We start from the raw sequence: 18,090 nt of genomic DNA on the forward strand, positions 1-18,090 counted from the left end.
GAGGCTTATGCTGCACCAGCCAAAAATTCCCTAGTTACCCTGAGAGAGAGAGAGAGAGAGAGTAAAAAGTAGAAGGGAAATCACCAGGAAAGAGAAGAATGATGATATCCAGCTCATGACCCTGGGTGTGCCAAGCCCATACTCACCAGATGTGAGCCCCTGGTTGTTGCTCTTATATTATTTCTCCCTGATTGGGGGATTCCACTCCGTGACGGGTACTGCTACCAAGTACACTGGGTGGTTGTAATGTCTGGTGTTACTGTTGGTCGAGGAAATCTCTGACTATCCTGCAGGTGTTCAGGATTGCAACTTTCTGGAGTTCCTTGTAGGTGTTCTCTGGGAGACCTATTGCTGCTAGGCTGCTATGTAGAGTCGAGTCTTTGGCACCACTATATAACTCTCTCTATATATAACTCTCTAAAAGGCCGTTATAGTGCGAATTAGCATTAGTAGAGGCATTTGATGCAAGAAAGCAAGCTTATGCAGCATCAGCCAAAAAAAAAAAAAATAAAATAAAATAAATAAATAAATAAATAAAAAAAATACATAAATAAAAAATAACCACTTCCACTTCACCCCTCTGTTCGTTCGAAATACCTGTCCAGCTGAGCCTTAAACTTATTTAGGCTATCAACTTCCACGACAAGGGATGGAAGTTTATTCCACCAACCAACCACCTGCTGGCTAAAGGCAAATTTCCTCACGTCTATCCTACATCTGTCTTTTCTCAGTTTGAATTTATGCCCTCTCAGGTGATTATTCTGAGCAAGAGGAAGAATCCCATCAGCATTGAGCATGCTCAAATACCGGTGGTTGACACGATGATCGGGATGGTCGATACTTCTTGCATATGCCACATCTCCTTGACTTCATGTCTCAGGTTCGTGTACTTCCTAATTTTTTCCTCATTGGTTTTCTGGACATTGCTAGTGTTGGGCACCGCTATGCCAATCTTATTATTATTATCATTTAATTATTATTATTATTAGCCATATGGTGCAAGGAAGCTTAAGGCTTATGCTGCAACATCCACACACAAAAAAAAAAAAAAAAAAAAAAAATCCCGAGTTACCCTGAGAGAATGAGAGTCAAAAGTAGAAGGGAATCACCAAGAAAGAGAAGAATGATGATATCCAGCTTTGAACCCTGGGTGTGCCAAGCCCATACTCACCATATGTGAGCCCCTATGACTTGTTCCACAAAATGAATACCTGTCGATTCCTCAAAATCAGATCCCTCAAAATCATGGAATAAAGGAAACAGTGATGATTATATCAAGATTTTTTGCAGACTTTGCTGGACTACCCGTTACAGGATTTTTTTTTGTCTGCTAACCAGAAAATTATAACGCTCCTCACTTAGTTTAGCAAGAAGAGATGAACGACTTAATTCGTGATTTAAACTTATATAAAGAGCAAGCAGAACTTCCTGGTTCTAGGTTGCAACAGTGGAAGTTACTCGAAGTAAGAACTAAAATTACACTATATCGAAAACGTCACAAAGCATTTTCGAAATATTTGGTCATGGAAGATAGTATGCGTTTCTGTAAAGGTTTAATATCTTTACATTAATTTACTTTAGTTTACATACCTGTATACCGTATTCACTTTACTTTACATTCATTTATACTTTATTCACTTTATTTTACTATAGTTTTATTATACAATACTTTACTTTAAATACCATTCGTTAGGACTGAACACATTCCACAGATTTATTGATGCCTCAAAATTAATGCATTCCCATCCGTTACTTTAATGCAAAATTAATGCATTCCCATCCGTTTTTTTTTTCTGTTGGCTTGAAAGAAACATATAAAAGCATGTCCAAGATCCTAAGTACAATAAAAAGTATAATGACTTTCTTGGAATGTCTATGGTGATCTTAAGGTGATTGAATCACTCACTAGTCTACAGGGAGGTTTCACATAATATTCTTGTTATTTGCCTGTTTTGCTAGATATAAAACTCGAATTTCCGGAGGGGAAGACCTTGTTGTCCACTCTTGAGACCGACTAACTCAGCCACACAGTAAAAAAAAAAAAATCCCATAAAAGATCCTCCCGTTCTTGTTCCGTTAATGGCGGAAGTCAAAGCAGGACTTTTTCCATCTGGTATGTGGAGGACGGTGATTATAACCACCGTGATACCGCGCAGACTAGTTGAAACAAAAAAAAGATTCTTCCATCTTTTCATATAAAGCTTGGATTAACGAAGAATTTTGTTATGGCTCTGGATGAAGAAGAAAGTGGGTTCTGCTACCTAAGGGAAGTGTTTCCCAATTTATCACATGCAAAACCGAAAGAAGAAATTTTCAAATAAAGAAATTCCTCAAAGATTATGCATTTTATGCAAGTCTGCAAGATACTGAACTAAGCTTGGCGATCGCTCGAAGATAATAAAGCACTCTAAACCTACGTTGGTATTATATGTTTATTTCCCAATTGGAAATATGTACATAATGGAGTGCAATGTTCCCTGGTATTTTATTTACCACTTCTTCAGTGACAGCTCTTTGTAATATCACTATCACAAAAGATCACTTCAGTCACAAGAACTTGTTCCTGACTTCATTCTACTTCTTAAAAGGCATGATAAAATCGTCAGGAACAAGTTCTTGTGACCGAAGTGATCTTTTGTAAGAAAATACCCCGAAACGTTTTACTTCATTATGTATATATTTTCAATTGGGAAATAAACATGATAATACCAACGTACATTTTGAGTGCTTTATTATCTTCGATCAACACAGTTTCTCTACGCATCATGCCGCTCAAAGAATAGCCTGTCGATCGTTTAAAGCAGTTGTGCATGGATTTCGTGGAAGAAGGAAGAAGCTAATTATGAATCTATGGTGTTAACTTTAGTGCACTATTATAGAGAGATGGACTACAAAATGTCTTTGAAAATTTATTTTTTTTATTCCCATCTCAGTTTTATCTCTCAAATTTTGGGAAATAAGCAGGTGATGAGCAAGCAGAGTGCTTTCACCAGGATATATCCACGATAGAGAAACGGTACCAAGGTTGCCGGAATACTGTCGTGGTGGGAGATTATTGCCGGGTTCTTAATTAAGAAGGAAAGCAAAATGGACTATAAGAAAACTCTTGAGTGGAAAACATTTTTAAGGAAATAGAATGTACGTAGTACAGGGGCTCACATCTGGTTAGTATGGGCTTGACACACGCAGGGTCCCGAGCTCGTTATAATCATTCTTCTCCTTCTTGGTGATGTCCTTCTCTCTTTCTCTCACTCTCACTCACTCACGCACTCAGGGTAACTCACAATTTTTTTTTTTTTTTTTTTTTTTGGCCGGTGGAGCAAAAGCCTTGGGTTTCCTTCAGCTAGTATATACAGGGTGTTTCAGTTAAACGTTTCAGAACTTCTAAGAGGGGTAGGGTACATCCTGACAACTCGAAATCATATAGCAATGTGGATTCGGAAATGCTTTCCTGAAGCGGTGTTGTACACAGAAGCACCATAAAAAGAAAAGAGACCGTAAGTGAGAAATCGTTTTAATAATACATGAAAAGAAGCAAAAGGTACATGGATTAAAGTAAGTGTTCGAAGTTTCTTCCACGGGCTACAATGCACGCCTCACATCTCCGACGCATGGACATCCGAACATTCTGGAATACTCCAGGCGAATTTCGAATTTCTTCGGCAGCTACTGCGATTCTTGCAACCAGCTCCTCAGCATTGTCAACAGGGGTGTCATAAACTAGCGATTTCATATGACCCCAGAAATAAAAATCAAGACATGATAGGTCGGATGACCGAGCAGGCCAACGCACGGGACCACCACGTCCGATCCACTGTTGACCAAATGTGACATCCAGGTAGTTACGAACATCTCCGCTATAATGGGCAGGGGCTCCATCGTGTTGGAACCACATTGTCTGTTGCGTCGATGCAGAAATCTGTTCATCTCTCAAAAGTTGTGGCAATACTTGCTGCAGAAAGATCAAGTAGATAGGTCCGGTTAGACGACACGGTAACAGGTAAGGTCCGATGATGTGATCTCCCATAATACCGGCCCATACATTGACCGAAAATCGAATCTGTGCTGCACAACGTCGTATTGCATGCGGGTTCTCGACCGCCCAGATATGGTCGTTATGCGTGTTGAAAATTCCTTCCCTTGTGAAGGATGCCTCATCGGAAAACAACACTTCAGCAGGAAAAAGGGGATTTGTAGCACATTTTCCAAGGTACCACTGTGCGAAAGCAATACGAGGTTGAAGAAACTTCGAACACTTACTTTAATCCATGTACCTTTTGCTTCTTTTCATGTATTATTTAAACGATTTCTCACTTACGGTCTCTTTTCTTTTTATGGTGCTTCTGTGTACAACACCGCTTCAGGAAAGAATTTCCGACCCCACATTGCTATATGATTTCGAGTTGTCAGGATGTACCCTACCCCTCTTAGAAGTTCTGAAACGTTTAACTGAAACACCCTGTATAGCTAATAATAATAATAATAATAATAATAATAATAATAATAATAATGTTAGAAGTATTTTAAAATGAATAAGACATGTTTTTAAGGGTAACAACAACAATAACACTATGTTACTAAAATTTCAGTAAATCTTTTGATGGAGACGTGATTGACACAATTTTGGTATTCTTGGAAAAGTTGACAGTTTCCTTTCGATTCTGCAAATTTTGATTCCTAGTTACGAAAAAATTTTTTTTTGGTTGGACAGTTCAATAAAGGATAGCAATGGCAATTTCATGGTTCATTCACCTTTTTTTTATTTTTAAACAAGGGCATAGTGGAAGGATACATTTTCTATTCCGTGAAGTTGCCTGAATAAAATGCTTGCTGAATTCGGGATGCATAATATACAGTACCCCATTCAGACCACTCTAACACATGTTGTTACATAGTGGCAGTTACCGTATCACAAAAGTCTGAAATAAAGTGAAATGTTTTGATATTTTGGGTTTTTGCCAATGCGAACTGATAAATACTAACATTTGTCTTATTTGAATGGTAAAATTCTAAAACAAGCTGAACATTTTGGGCTTTTATGGGAACATAAACACAGTCAGTGATCACTGAATTATGACCACTTAATACCATGCTGGGCTACTGTTCGCACGGATAACAGCCGCTCTTCGCCTAGACATTGACTCCACTAGATGTCTGAAGATATCCGTAGAGATCTGCAGTCTGTATGGATTACCACAGTGTTGGAACAGATGACGGTCGGGAGTCCATATACCTCGCTTCCCGTTCTAAACTATCCCACAGGTGTTCATTTGGATTGAGGTCAGACGAATTTGGAGGTTAGTCAAGACGGGTAATATCTTCACTCCTTTCCTCGAACCACTCGTGCGCCAGTGTGTGCCCGATAACATAACATTGCCTTGGAAGATCCCGTTTCTATCCGGGAAAAAATGCAACATGGTAGGATGCACATGGTCTCCTAAGAGCTACCGGTAGATCACTAGTGAAACTTTGGGCCATACGCACCAGGGGTCCTAGTTCTTGCTTCCAAAACGTACCCATATTAAGCAATCATTGCTACCAGCCAGCATATTGGGCACCGTGCACGATGCGTCCACGGACTCGTTTTGCTTGCGCCACACATGAAGGCATCCATTGGTATGTTGCACCAGGTTTTTTAACACATCTAACCCGAACACTCGTTTTCAGTCTTCCAGCGTTCCTAGTTAGGTGAGGAGAGGGTTCCAGTGTTCAACAGCAAGGAGATGTTGTCTCTTGGGTCGTCTGCTGTGGAGCCCCTTATGCCTGAGTGTGCAGCACATCGTCATTTGGGACATTGTTCTTGCATTCTTTATTGTATTGCAATGTCAACTGTCACACAGTGACCTTCCATTGAGCCCGTACAATATGCTGCACTCTTCGCTTACCACAACTATTCACCTTGCATAACCCTGTACAGTTCTGTCAATGGGAGATGGTTTGACCTGCTCAACCTTAACACCTTAACTTTGTACACCTTAACGACTGTGAACTGTGAGCAATCGACAAGACGTGCTGTTTCCGACATGGAAACACCCGACCTACTAGTGCCCACAATCATGCCCTTTTGAAACTCTGTGATATTTCTACGTCCTGTAACTGCTACTTTATTACTTTGACTTGTACAACCAGATGCAAATTACCAATGCTCTAGTGTATGAAGCTGTTCAGTTGTTTATACAGCAAGCTATAGAGATGTGGTGGTCACAATTCAGTAATCACTGAGTGCATTATAGGTTGTGTTTTCACTCCTAGTTCTTGATGAACCTGGGTAAAGTTTTCCACTTTATCTCCTCACCACCACCACCACCACCAGTTCTACTTCTGGATATTGTCACAATTTTGGTTCTTTGCATGAATAAATATGTTCTTTCCAAGTCAAGTATAGAGATTTATTAAACTCTGTGACGTGTAAAGGGCACACCCAGAAGAAATGATTGGAATTGCATGCAAATCAGTAAGCATATGATATAATCTGTTGCATGCAAATCAGTAAGCATATGATATAATCTGTGATATATAAAAGATTAAAATATGAGACCAATCGGGCGGAAGTTTCAGCTTATATATAAATAAACACAGAGATTGTGAAGTTCAAAGCAAAACATGTGTGACTCAGTTAAGAGGCTTCTATCTCTCAGGAACTGACATCAGAATGCAAGGAGAGTATGGAGAATACTGTGGTGTCGCATTTGACACCGATATCAGTGGCTTTGATAGAGGATGGATTGGATGGTCGCTTTGTTGTGTAGCAGAACGTGGGCTGTGACAATACCACAGTACACAGAAGTTGGTAACAATGTCTGCAGGAAGATGCGACTGCTCATCGAATGGGTACTGGACCATGACGGAGGACTACAGAATGGGAGAGTCATCTTATCAGTCGACAGGTTTAAACTATACCTGTAGTCAAACTGGCTACTATCCAATGAGCTGTGAAATCAGCTACCTTAGTGGGTATCACAGTTGGTAGAATTGCTGTTCTCCCATACCCTGAGGCACCTCCGTAGCCAGGTGGGAAGGAGCAGCAGTGCGTCGCACACGCTTCTTGATTAGACCGGGGTTCGAGCCCGTCACCACCAAATACGGAGGATGCAGAAAGGTCAGTGAATGACCACCACATATCCCGGAGCAATATGGCCTTAGTTACTAATGCTCCTAAAAACCAAATAACAACAAATAACATCCCATACCCTGTGGAAAAGACCACAGTTGGGATGTCATTGATGACGTGAGGAATTTTTGAGTCTTTTCACAACGAGACTGAATTAGTCAGTCTCAGGCGAGTATAGCATGGGTTTTTTTTTCAGCTGAAATTTGTGTTTTTTGTCCAAAAAAAAACAGCAAATCGACCACAGAACACATGCAATTAACAGCTATGCACACTGTCCTACCATTAATATCCAGACACCTGCCTTTAGACAAAAAAAGTGTTTTTATTGTGTCATTTAATATTTTATATTGAAACCTTTTTGCTTTTATGATGGCCTTCAATCTTCGTGGCATACTCTCAACCAGCTTTTTATAAATGTAAGGTGATATGTTCCTCCACTCGGCCTTTAATGCAGCCACCAGTTCAGCATTGTCCTTTGGGTGATCTTGATGTGCACGTACCCGACGATCCAATACATCCCAAAGATGCTTGATAGGGTTCAGATCAGTACTCTGGGCTGGCCAATCCAACTTTACCACACCCATGTCCTCAAACCACTCTGTTGCGACCCAAGCAGTATGGCATGGTGCTTTGTCTTGCTGATACAGGTATGAGCCTGCCCCAAAGTATTGCCATAATGTTGGAAGTGCATAATTGTCCAGGATGTTCTGGTATTGCACAGCATTCGTGGTATTGTTGAAAGCGACTAATGGATCCAAGCTAAACCATGAAAGGAGCCCCATATCATGACACTGCCTCCACCAAACTTCATTGTTGGGAGGATACAATCAGGAAGAAACTGTTCCCCTGGCAGTCGCCACACCCAGGAGTGGCCATCAGACTGGTAGAGTGCAAACCTCAACTCGTGTGTCCATAGGACTTTCCCATTGCATTACAGTCCAGGATTCGTGCTCCTTACACCATGTTAACCAGAGTCTAGCATTTGTTGAGGTGATCAATGGCTTGTGAACAGCTGCACGGCCATTGTAACCCATATCATGGAGTGTCCTTCATATTGTACTAGCGCCGATATTAGTCCCAATACTCTCACAGAGGGTTTGTGTGAATTGAGACAATGGAAAATTATGATTTGCATGTACAGTTCTTTGCAGAATTCTCTTGTCCCATTCTGTTAGATTTCAAGGTTTACCAGGCTGTTTTTTGGCAGATTCAGTCCCATTCCTCTTTCATTTGCATATGATGTCACTAACTGTTGACCTAGGGATCCCCAGAGTGACTGCGATGTCTCATACAGAACACTTTCTTATGTGACATCCTACTATCATTCAACGTTGGCAGTCTGTTAATTCTGTTGAACGTGTCACCTTGCATGCCAACTTTTGCAATTGTCTGTTCGAAGCCGAGTGTGCATATTTATAGCAGGTTCTGTGATGTATTGCATACATAGGACCTGTTTCTTCATTCAAAAGGTGAATAATGTTACCTTTTGATCCTCCTTTGTGAATTGGGGATACATTTGCAGTTCTCCAGTCTGTGGGGCATCCCCTGAATCCAAGGATGCTCTCATAATTATGGCTAATCATTTGCTTATTTCCTTTACTCTCCCTTAATATAACTGGATTGATTCCATCCACTTCAAGTGCCTGTCTTATGTTTAACTTCAACAATTTCTCCTCCACTTTCCTCTTGGTTATTACAAAGTTATTTAGCTCCCTGTTAGAGTTTGATATACTTCTGGCCTCCACTTCTCTACGGAATTCCTCCTGTGTGAATGTAAATGCAAAATATTCATTCAGTTTGTCAGCTACCTGAGCAGGATCATCAGCAGGCGAACCATCCTTATCAATCCTTACCCCTTCTTTCTAGAGTTTACATAAGTAAAAAAAGTCTTTGCTGCTCCTTTTTGCATATTTTGCCAAATATTTCTTGTTATCTGCCTTTGCCTGCCTAACCTCCTTTGTAACTTGATTACAGACTAGTTTATGTCTACCATAGGCTTCTGTGTCACCTGATAGTTTATATGCATCTTATGCATTTTTCTTCTCTGCCATGAGTCTTATTAATTTCATTTGACATCCAGTTTCTTAGTTGGTATGAAAAGCCTAGTAGCTTCTAAGATTACTTTCTTGAATACTTCCCATTTAGAATTTGCTTTTTGTAACATCATCAGTTGGCCCCACAGTATAGAATTTAAAAATCTGTCTCGGACTACCATAGTCACTTTTACAAAAGCAAAAACCCTTCCCTTTACCCCTGATTGTAGTTACATCATTGAGTAAATCCCATATCAGCACACTGTGATCACTGCTACCTAGTGGTTCCTTTATCTGCAGATTCTTAATACATGAAGAATCCTTACTGATAATCAGATCAAGAGTATTACTCCCTCTGTGGTTGCCTCTCAAACATGCTGCTCTAGAAAACAATCATCCAATAAATCCACAAAAGCCTTTCTAGTGTGCGAGTGACCAACCCACAAAGTTCCAGTCAATATCCGGGAAGTTAAAATCCTTCATTATAAGACAATCTGATTTACTGGTCCACTCTGTTTCTCTGTACAGTTATTGATTGTACTTATCAGAGTCATTAGGTCTGTTACACCTTGCGCTCTCATTTTTGCTTTCCTAGTGCTTATATCACACCAAACTGACTCAACATTGCATTGGCCACTGCCTTAGATTTTGTGTTTCCTAACAAACAGCCTCCTTCCTTCTTATCCTGTCTGTCCTTTCTCTACACATTGTACTTCCCAAATTCAAATTTTGCATTCCTTATATCCGTGTGGCACCAGGTCTCCGATATCCCAACAATATCCGCCTTTGATGTCTTGACCAGCACTTCACATTCATCAAATTTATTATATTCCTCATACTGGTGTACATGCAAGTATACCTGCACCTGTTCTTACTCTTATTTATCAGCATACAGCCCATGTATTTGCTTGTTCCACGATGACTCACATCAGTTTTAGCCCTAGCACCTTTCTTCCCAGGCTGCTGCTCATTCCAATAGATACAGTGCAAGAATCAATTTTACCTCTGCCTGCAGCCATTGTTAATCTGTTAGTCTGTGAATCCCTCCAAGCTAGCAGTTTTTTGACCCACCTAACACTGCCTCAATACATCAGCAAGTATTCTTGCACCTTTTCTATTTAAGTGTATCCCATCCCTGTAGAAGCAGTCTCTTCTATTAACAAGCACATAGTGTCTGTAAATTGCTTGTATTCTTTGATTGGTTTTATCTATTTTACAGGATGAAAAACCAATTTCTGTAAGAGAAGGGGGGATAAAAACAAGTAATCCTCACAAAAGATTGACTAAGGTTTAATGGATATTGTGTTAATGCAATGACATAATTACTATCCTATGAAGTGTGATACCTTGTGGGGGTGGAGATAAAGAGTTAGGGAAACCCTGGTGGGTGATTGGTATGGCTGTTAAAGAGCAAGGAACACATTCAAAATAAAGTGGGAGGGTGGGGTCGCCATCAGGATCATGCATATTACTATATTGCATTAACAAAGAAACTGGATGCAAAAAATAATTTTAATGTTATATATTTGGATTTTAGGAAATATTTTGATACTGTTGCACATGCTAAGATGAAATCAAATGACTGCAATTGAAATTGGAACAGTGTGGCATTAAGGGCAAGTTACTACTGTAGATAAAGGGATGGTTGAGTAGGAGAAAACAGAGAGTGGTTATTAAAGGATACTGCTCTTTATCAACTAATATTGTTAGTAGGCCCCACAGGTTCTGGGCTCACTGTTCTTTCTATATTTATTAATGATATTGATGAAGGTATATCAAGCTTAATGTCTTAGGGAAGGCACATACACCAGAATGATAAGCTGCTAGCAATACGATCCATTAGGCATGCAATAAATATATTATAAGACTGATATAAGCTAAATCAATAGAAATATAATTGTTATCTTAGATAGAGCACCATTAATAATACTGCACTGTTAATACCTACCTGCTGCTGCTGCTGCTGCTGCTGCTACTACTGCTACTACCAATAATAATATTATTTCCTTTTTTTTTTTTTTTTTCAGTGTAATCATAGGCTATGAATTTGCTAAAGAGCACATTTATTATTAACAAGTTACTTCTTCCAATTAAATGGCATTTTTTCCTGATGTTTGCAGGTAAGAGTACTGTTATCAGTTTAATATTTTTTGCATATACCAGAAAGTAGTAGTTACAAAACTTATCTCATAATTAAATTTTTATTTTTTAATATTTTGTATGAAAATGTATTGAGTCGTACTTCTGCCACAGAACAAAAATAAACCATTAATTATTAAATGAGCAGCTTCCAACACTTTTACTGGCATTTGTGTCTGCACTAACAAGAAAAAAATTAAAATAAATTCTTTAACAGATAAGATAAAGTTAAAATCTGAGTCCTTAACCTTCATCTGTTAGTATGGCTTCTGAAAGATGCTACTTCTTTTTAAAATTTTTTCTGTTATTTTTAAATCTTGAAATAACATCAAATTCTCCCATGTACCTTTTCTTCATTAATATTCCCTAACTGGTTATACTATATTTTCTGTTTTCATTTCAATATACTATGAATTATAAGACATTAAATTTTTGTTTGGCATTTAATAGATGCTAGGTGAGGAAAAACATCTATCTTCATTAGAGGCAAATCATATTTCCTCTTGGTGTCTGTAAGACAGCAGTGAGAGGTGTTTAATCTTGCTATAATACTTTGATTTCACCAGCCAAATATAAACAGTTGACAAAAATATAGATGTTCATCTACCAGATCCACATGAGTGACTGAGTTTCTAGGAATCAATTGACTTGAAAATTTGAAAAAATACAATACAAATTGATATTTTATTGGGTTTACAAGTTATAATTAATAGATCACCTTTTCAATTCAGTAAAAAAGCTAAAAATTAAACTTTTATAATTAAAATGAAATGGGGTTAAATAGACTCCACGAGTGTCTGTGTTACAGTTGAAGGTGTGAGTGAGTGAAGATAAAAGTAAGTCTACATGTGGCATTCTCTTCAGTATGAGATTCATAAGTTTTGTATTTTTTTCATACTTTTCAGAAATACCAAACAGTTATTTGTATTGGTGGCGAGCTAGGAAAATACAGAGGATTTACAGAAAATTTTATGATGGATGCTATTTTCAATGGAATCCTCAAAGTAGGAGGGAGTGGGGAGTTGTCATGGATTCTTTGGCTTCTGGATCTGGAATCATTAGTGCTTTTTTGATTCCTTGAATATTTTTGTAAAAAAATTCACTTTCTGTAGTAATCAAAATCCACTTGCTGCCATAATGAGAGTAACTGAGTTTGGCATTCAATGCCACGATCTTGCTATTATACTCCAACATTTTTTTTCCATGCCTTTACAGAGCACATATGCCGCTATGGGATAAGTACCAATTGATATAGTGTCACAACGTGATTATTGCCTTTGCTAAAAATATCACATTCCGAGAATTCTGTCAATCTCTTGGTCACATGCCTCTTGATGATCAGAATGCTCAGAAAAGAAAGGGAGGAAAGGTTGACCCCTGAATGGTAAATCTGAGGAACTCAATAACCACAGCCAGCCCACTAAAGGTGCTCATGGAATAATATGCATTGTTTTTAATCCCAAAGTGAAAAAAATAATATATATATTTTTATAAATTTATATTCTGTTGTCAATTTAGATGCATTCATAATGCATATATATATATATCCCACCCTATATTTCTATTTATTGTTCTCTTTAGCTTCTTTAACTTTTTTTTTGATAAATCCTTCCCCCTCTCAATTATTTGAAATTTTTTACATTATAAGCATGGGAGCATTTGCATGTTCAGCTACCTCTCCCAGTATTTCCCTCATGTTTACAATGTTTGGCAATTCTGTTTTGAAATAATCTCCCTCCCTTGCCAATGTACATTTTCTTATACATGCATGTTTTTGTACACAGGAGAAGGAGAAGAAGACAAGTTGTATACAAAAACATAATTAAAAAAAAGAAATTACACCACATAACTGTGATGTAATTTATGTCAGTGAGACAGGAAGGCTATCTGAATTGAGAATTGCCAAATGTTATAAACATATGAAAAACATTGTAAAAATGTAGCAAAGGGAAATACTAGGAAATCAGAAGTAGCTGAATGTGCTTACGAATGCTCCTACACTGTTACTGTAAAAAATTTCAAAATAATCAGGAAAGGGCGGGAGTGATTTTTTTCAAAAGAAAGTTAAAGAAGCTATGTATATGGAAAAAAATTAAAGATAGAACGATGAGAAGAAATATAGGGAGGTACAGATGCAATACAGATGCATCTATTTGGAAACGGAGTATAGGTTTACAAAAATAAAAAATATATATATACAGTATATATATATATTTTTTGCCCTAAGAGATAAAAATCAATATATATATGAAAGGTGATCATTTAATTCGTGGACTGGTGCAAGATTTATGTTTACTGTGCAAACTTTCCATAACTGCTGCTAGAGGCATTCTCCCTGATTGCTACTGAGCAGACTGTGTGCACATGCCAGTACTTGTCGAACTAGCATTGTGTGAAGAGTTTTTTTAGTCGCATGTCACTGATGATCGTTTTGAAGCAAGTATCATGTCGAACATATGGATTGAACAGCGTTATGTGATTTGTTATTGTGTCAGACAGAGCTTAAATGCATCGGAAACAGTTAAAGAGATGAATGAAGCGTATGGTAATGAGTGTCTTGGAGGATACTCATTACCAAAATTACCTACTTATTACCTACTCAAAAGGATGGCCATATTTAAATGGCACAAGCGATTCAGTGAAAGCTATGAGTCTGTTGCAGATGACTCAAGACTTTCCTCCTCAACAATTCCTGGGCAAATCACAAAAGCCAAGGAAATGTTGGATGAAGACAGGCAAATTACACTTTTTGAATTAGCTGTTAGAATGTCCATTTCATATGGTAGTGCTCACAATATTGTGAAAGATCACCTGAAAATGTCGCGAATCTGTGCCCACTGGATTCCACACAATTTGACTTCAGAACAAAAACAGCAAAGAGTAGACTTGTGTAAAGAAATGATTAATCATTTTGAAACAGAGGGTGAAAGCTTCTTAAATCAAATAGTGACTTGTAATGAACCCTGGATTTTTCACTATGATCCAGAGACAAAAAAACAGTCCGGTGAGTGGAAGCATTCTGATTCACCAAGACCTAAGAAATTTCGAGCTTCTCATTTGGCTGACAAACAAATTGTTCTTGTTTTTTGACATAAAAGGCATTCTTTTTGTGCCTTGTGGAATAATTATGAATAAGGAAGCATACTCTGAAGTTCTCAGAGTAAAACTTCACTGCACCATTTGTGAGAAACATCAAGAACTTTTTGGTGTGAAGTGGTTTCTCCATGAAGACAATGCTAGGCTCCATATGGCTAGTATTGTGCATGCAGTGATCACTGCCATAGGTGCCGAGGTTCTGCCACATCCCTCTTACTCACTGGACTTAGCCCACGTGATTTCTTCTTGTTTCCGTGTCTGAAGAAAATGCCAAAAGGCAAGCGTTTTGCATCTGATAACGACGCTCGAAAAGCCACAGCGGAAGCACTTCACAGTCTTTTTGAAAAATGGCTTGCAAGAAGAATTTAATGTGTGGGTACGATGGTGGCAAAAGTGTGTAAAGTTCAAGGGAGAGTATTTCGAAAAGAAGAAATCCACAGAAGATTCAGATGACAATTAAAATATGATCTTGCACCAGTCTGCAAATTATATAATCACCCCTTGTAATTATAAAACAGTCTTTATAGAGGGTGGGTTGGGTTTATTTGGTTTTTCCACTGATTGACCAATCAGGTGTCCATCACTCCATCATTCTGTCCATCATTCTCTTATGATTCCCTTCCCTTTCTGGACACTTTTATGATCAGCAGGAGTGGTGCATGTGACCCAAGGGATTGGCAGAAGTTCTGGAATGTGATACTGTTAACAAAAGTAATAAGCACAGCGTAACAGTGTATTGATTGGTAGTTATATCTTAATGGAAATAAAGTCTAGAGGAAATGACTCTTAAAATCATGATTAGACAATACCACATAAGATCACCAGGCAAGTTACCCGAGTTTACCGTAACTTGCCTGGTGGGATCGGCAAAAGGGTGTCCATAAGAGGAAAGACTTCAGATATGTGGGTTGCACAGCTTGGAAACTAAGCACCTTAGAAGAGACTTGATTGACTCTGAGAGGCATAAGCAAAATGAATAAGGATGACATTTTCATTGTTATAAATGATTCTAGAACTAGGGAACAAAAATTCAAGTTATGGAGGGAGAAGTTTAGACTGGATTGCAGGAAGTTTTATTTTAGCCAGCAAGTTATAAACTACTGGAATAAATTTCCTACATGGGTGGTTGAGGCTGACAGTTTGGGAAAATTAAAAGGTCAGCTGGATAGTTAACTATGGGAGGAGGGAAATGCATAGGTTGTCTATTTCCTTTTCTTTTATTATTTATTAACTGTTTTTTTTTTTTTTTTTGGTGGTGCTGCATAATCCTTAGGCTTCCTTATGCCATATGACCATCACTAATACTAATGCATTTTCATTTGGGCATCTCCAGTAATAATCATTGTTAGACTGTTCCGTGAAAATTTATAATAATCCTTTACATATTTCTTCTCTGCCATTAAACTCATCAATTCATCTGACTTCTATTTTAGTTTGAGTCTTGAACAGTATCTCTTAGTTGGTATAAAATGCTGTGGCTTCTATGATTACTACTCTGAACATTTTCCATTTGGCATTTACATTTTTTAACATTAGTAGGTCCCACTGAAAAGAGTTTAAAAAATGTCTGAGCCCATTGTAATCACCTTTCCTAAAACAAAATCCCCCCCCTTTACCCTTCAGAGTAGTTATTTCTTTGAATAAATTCCACATCAGTACACTGTGATACTACTACCTAATTAGCATTAGCATTAGCATTAGTAGAGGCATTTGATGCAAGAAAGCAAGCTTATGCAGCATCAGCTAAAAAAAAAAAAAAAAAAACCCACTTCCACTTCACCCCTCTGTTCGTTCAAAATACCTGTCCAGCTGAGCCTTAAACTTATTTAGGCTATCAACCTCCACCACAAGGGATGGAAGTCTGTTCCACCAACCAACCACCCGCTGGCTAAAGGCAAATTTCCGCACGTCTATCCTACATCTGTCTTTCCTCAATTTGAATTTATGCCCTCTCAGGTGATTTTTCTGAGCTAGAGGAAGAATCCCATCAGCATTGAGCATGCTTAAACCATTCAAGGCTTTATACACCTCTATCAGATCACCTCGCTGGTGCCTAGTCTCCAGACACTGTAATTTGCAAAACTTAAACCTTTCTTCGTAAGAGCACCCCTTTGTTCCATTCACTAATCTTGTTGCCCTTCTCTGTACTCGTTCCAGCAGCTCTACTCCTTCTTGAAATGAGGCCTCCAGACCTGTATACAGTACTCTAGGTGTGGCCTGACCATCGCCTTATACAATGGAATAATCACCTCCTTATCCCTGCTGGAAAAATTCCATTGACAATACTCCATGAGCTACTCTTGCAGCCCGTCTGCACTGCTCAGAGAACTTCATATCTGCCTGCACAACCACCCCCAAGTCCCTTTCATTCTCTACCACTGTCAGTGTAGTACCACAGAGTTGATACGTTGCTCTGGGGTTGCTGTTTCCCATGTGTAGTACTTTACATTTGTCAATGTTAAACTTCATTTGCCACCTCTCAGCCCATCTGCTCAACCTTTCCAGATCCTGTTGCAGCAGCATAGTGTCAGTAGTGTCCTTGACAACCCTGCCTACCTTTGTATCGTCTGCAAACTTCGACATTAAGCTTGATATACCCTCATCAATATCATTTATGAATACAGAAAACAATAATGGACCCAACACTGAGCCCTGAGGGACTCCACTAATAACATTAGTCCACGACGAGCAGTGTCCATTGATTACCACTCTCTGTCTTCTCTCCCTCAGCCACCCCTTTATCCACAGCAGCAATTTGCCTCCAATGCCACACTGCTCCAATTTTTGCAGCAGTCTTCCATGTGCAACAGTATCAAAAGCCTTTCTAAGATCCAAGTATATAATATCAAAGTTATTCCCTGCATCCAGTTCCTTTGTGACTGCATCATAGTATCCAATCAAATTGGTCAGGCAAGACTTCCCCTTAACAAAACCATGCTGTGTCGGAGCTATAGCTGAAGTCTGGTCTAAATGATCCTGCAGTGCTTCTTTAACTAGTGCCTCCATTAATTTTCCTGGAACAGAAGTTAAACTCACAGGTCTATAATTACTTGTGTCAGCCTTTGATCCTCCTTTGTGAATTGGGGTGACATTTGCACATCTGCAGTCTGTGGGTAGCTCCCTGAGTCCAAGGATGCTCTCATAATTATGGCTACGGGTTTGCTTACTTCCTTTGCTGCCTCCTTTAATATAACTGGATAGATCCCATCCACCCCGGGTGCCTTTCTTGTGTTTATCTTCAACAATTTCTCCTCCACTTTACTCTCAGTTATTACAAGATTCTCTAGCTTACTGCTAGAGTTGAATACACCTCTGGCTTTCCCCTCGCTAAATAACTCCTCATGTGTGAATGTCGATGCAAAATATTCATTTAGTTTGTTAGCTACCTGAGCAGGATCATCAACAGTTGACCCATTGATATCAAGTGGACCAATCTGATTCATTTCCTTCCTTCTAGAGTTTACATAAGTAAAGAACTCTTTGCTGTTTTTCTTTGCATCCCTTGCCAAAGATTTCTCGTAATCTGCCTTCGCCTGCCTAAATCTGCCTTCGCCGCCTTTAAATCAACTTTTTATTGGGAATTGGTTATTAAGATTTTTACAGCTCATCACTGCATGTATATATAGATATACAGAAACTCCCTGACTTACGTAAGGGTTGCAATCCACAGAACTCTACATAAGTTAAAATTTTCTCCATGCTTGTGCAGCA

At 38.7% G+C, this 18,090-nt stretch overlaps 1 protein-coding gene across 1 annotated transcript in view; it reads left to right on the forward strand.

The window, feature by feature from the left end:
* Window positions 1–1,376: 1,376 nt before the first annotated feature.
* The window catches only part of LOC150090821 (major facilitator superfamily domain-containing protein 6-like), a 51,392-nt gene continuing 34,678 nt past the window's right edge, over window positions 1,377–18,090 (forward strand). The window contains exon 1 of the mRNA XM_090374548.1: window positions 1,377–1,533. Within this exon, the coding sequence (XP_090230674.1) occupies window positions 1,377–1,533 (157 nt within the window). The remainder of the gene's footprint in view (window positions 1,534–18,090) is intronic.

The sequence above is a fragment of the Mastigoproctus giganteus genome, chromosome 1 (assembly GCF_048544385.1).
Source record: "Mastigoproctus giganteus isolate SK-2022 chromosome 1, ASM4854438v1, whole genome shotgun sequence".
NCBI lineage: Eukaryota > Metazoa > Arthropoda > Arachnida > Uropygi > Thelyphonidae > Mastigoproctus > Mastigoproctus giganteus.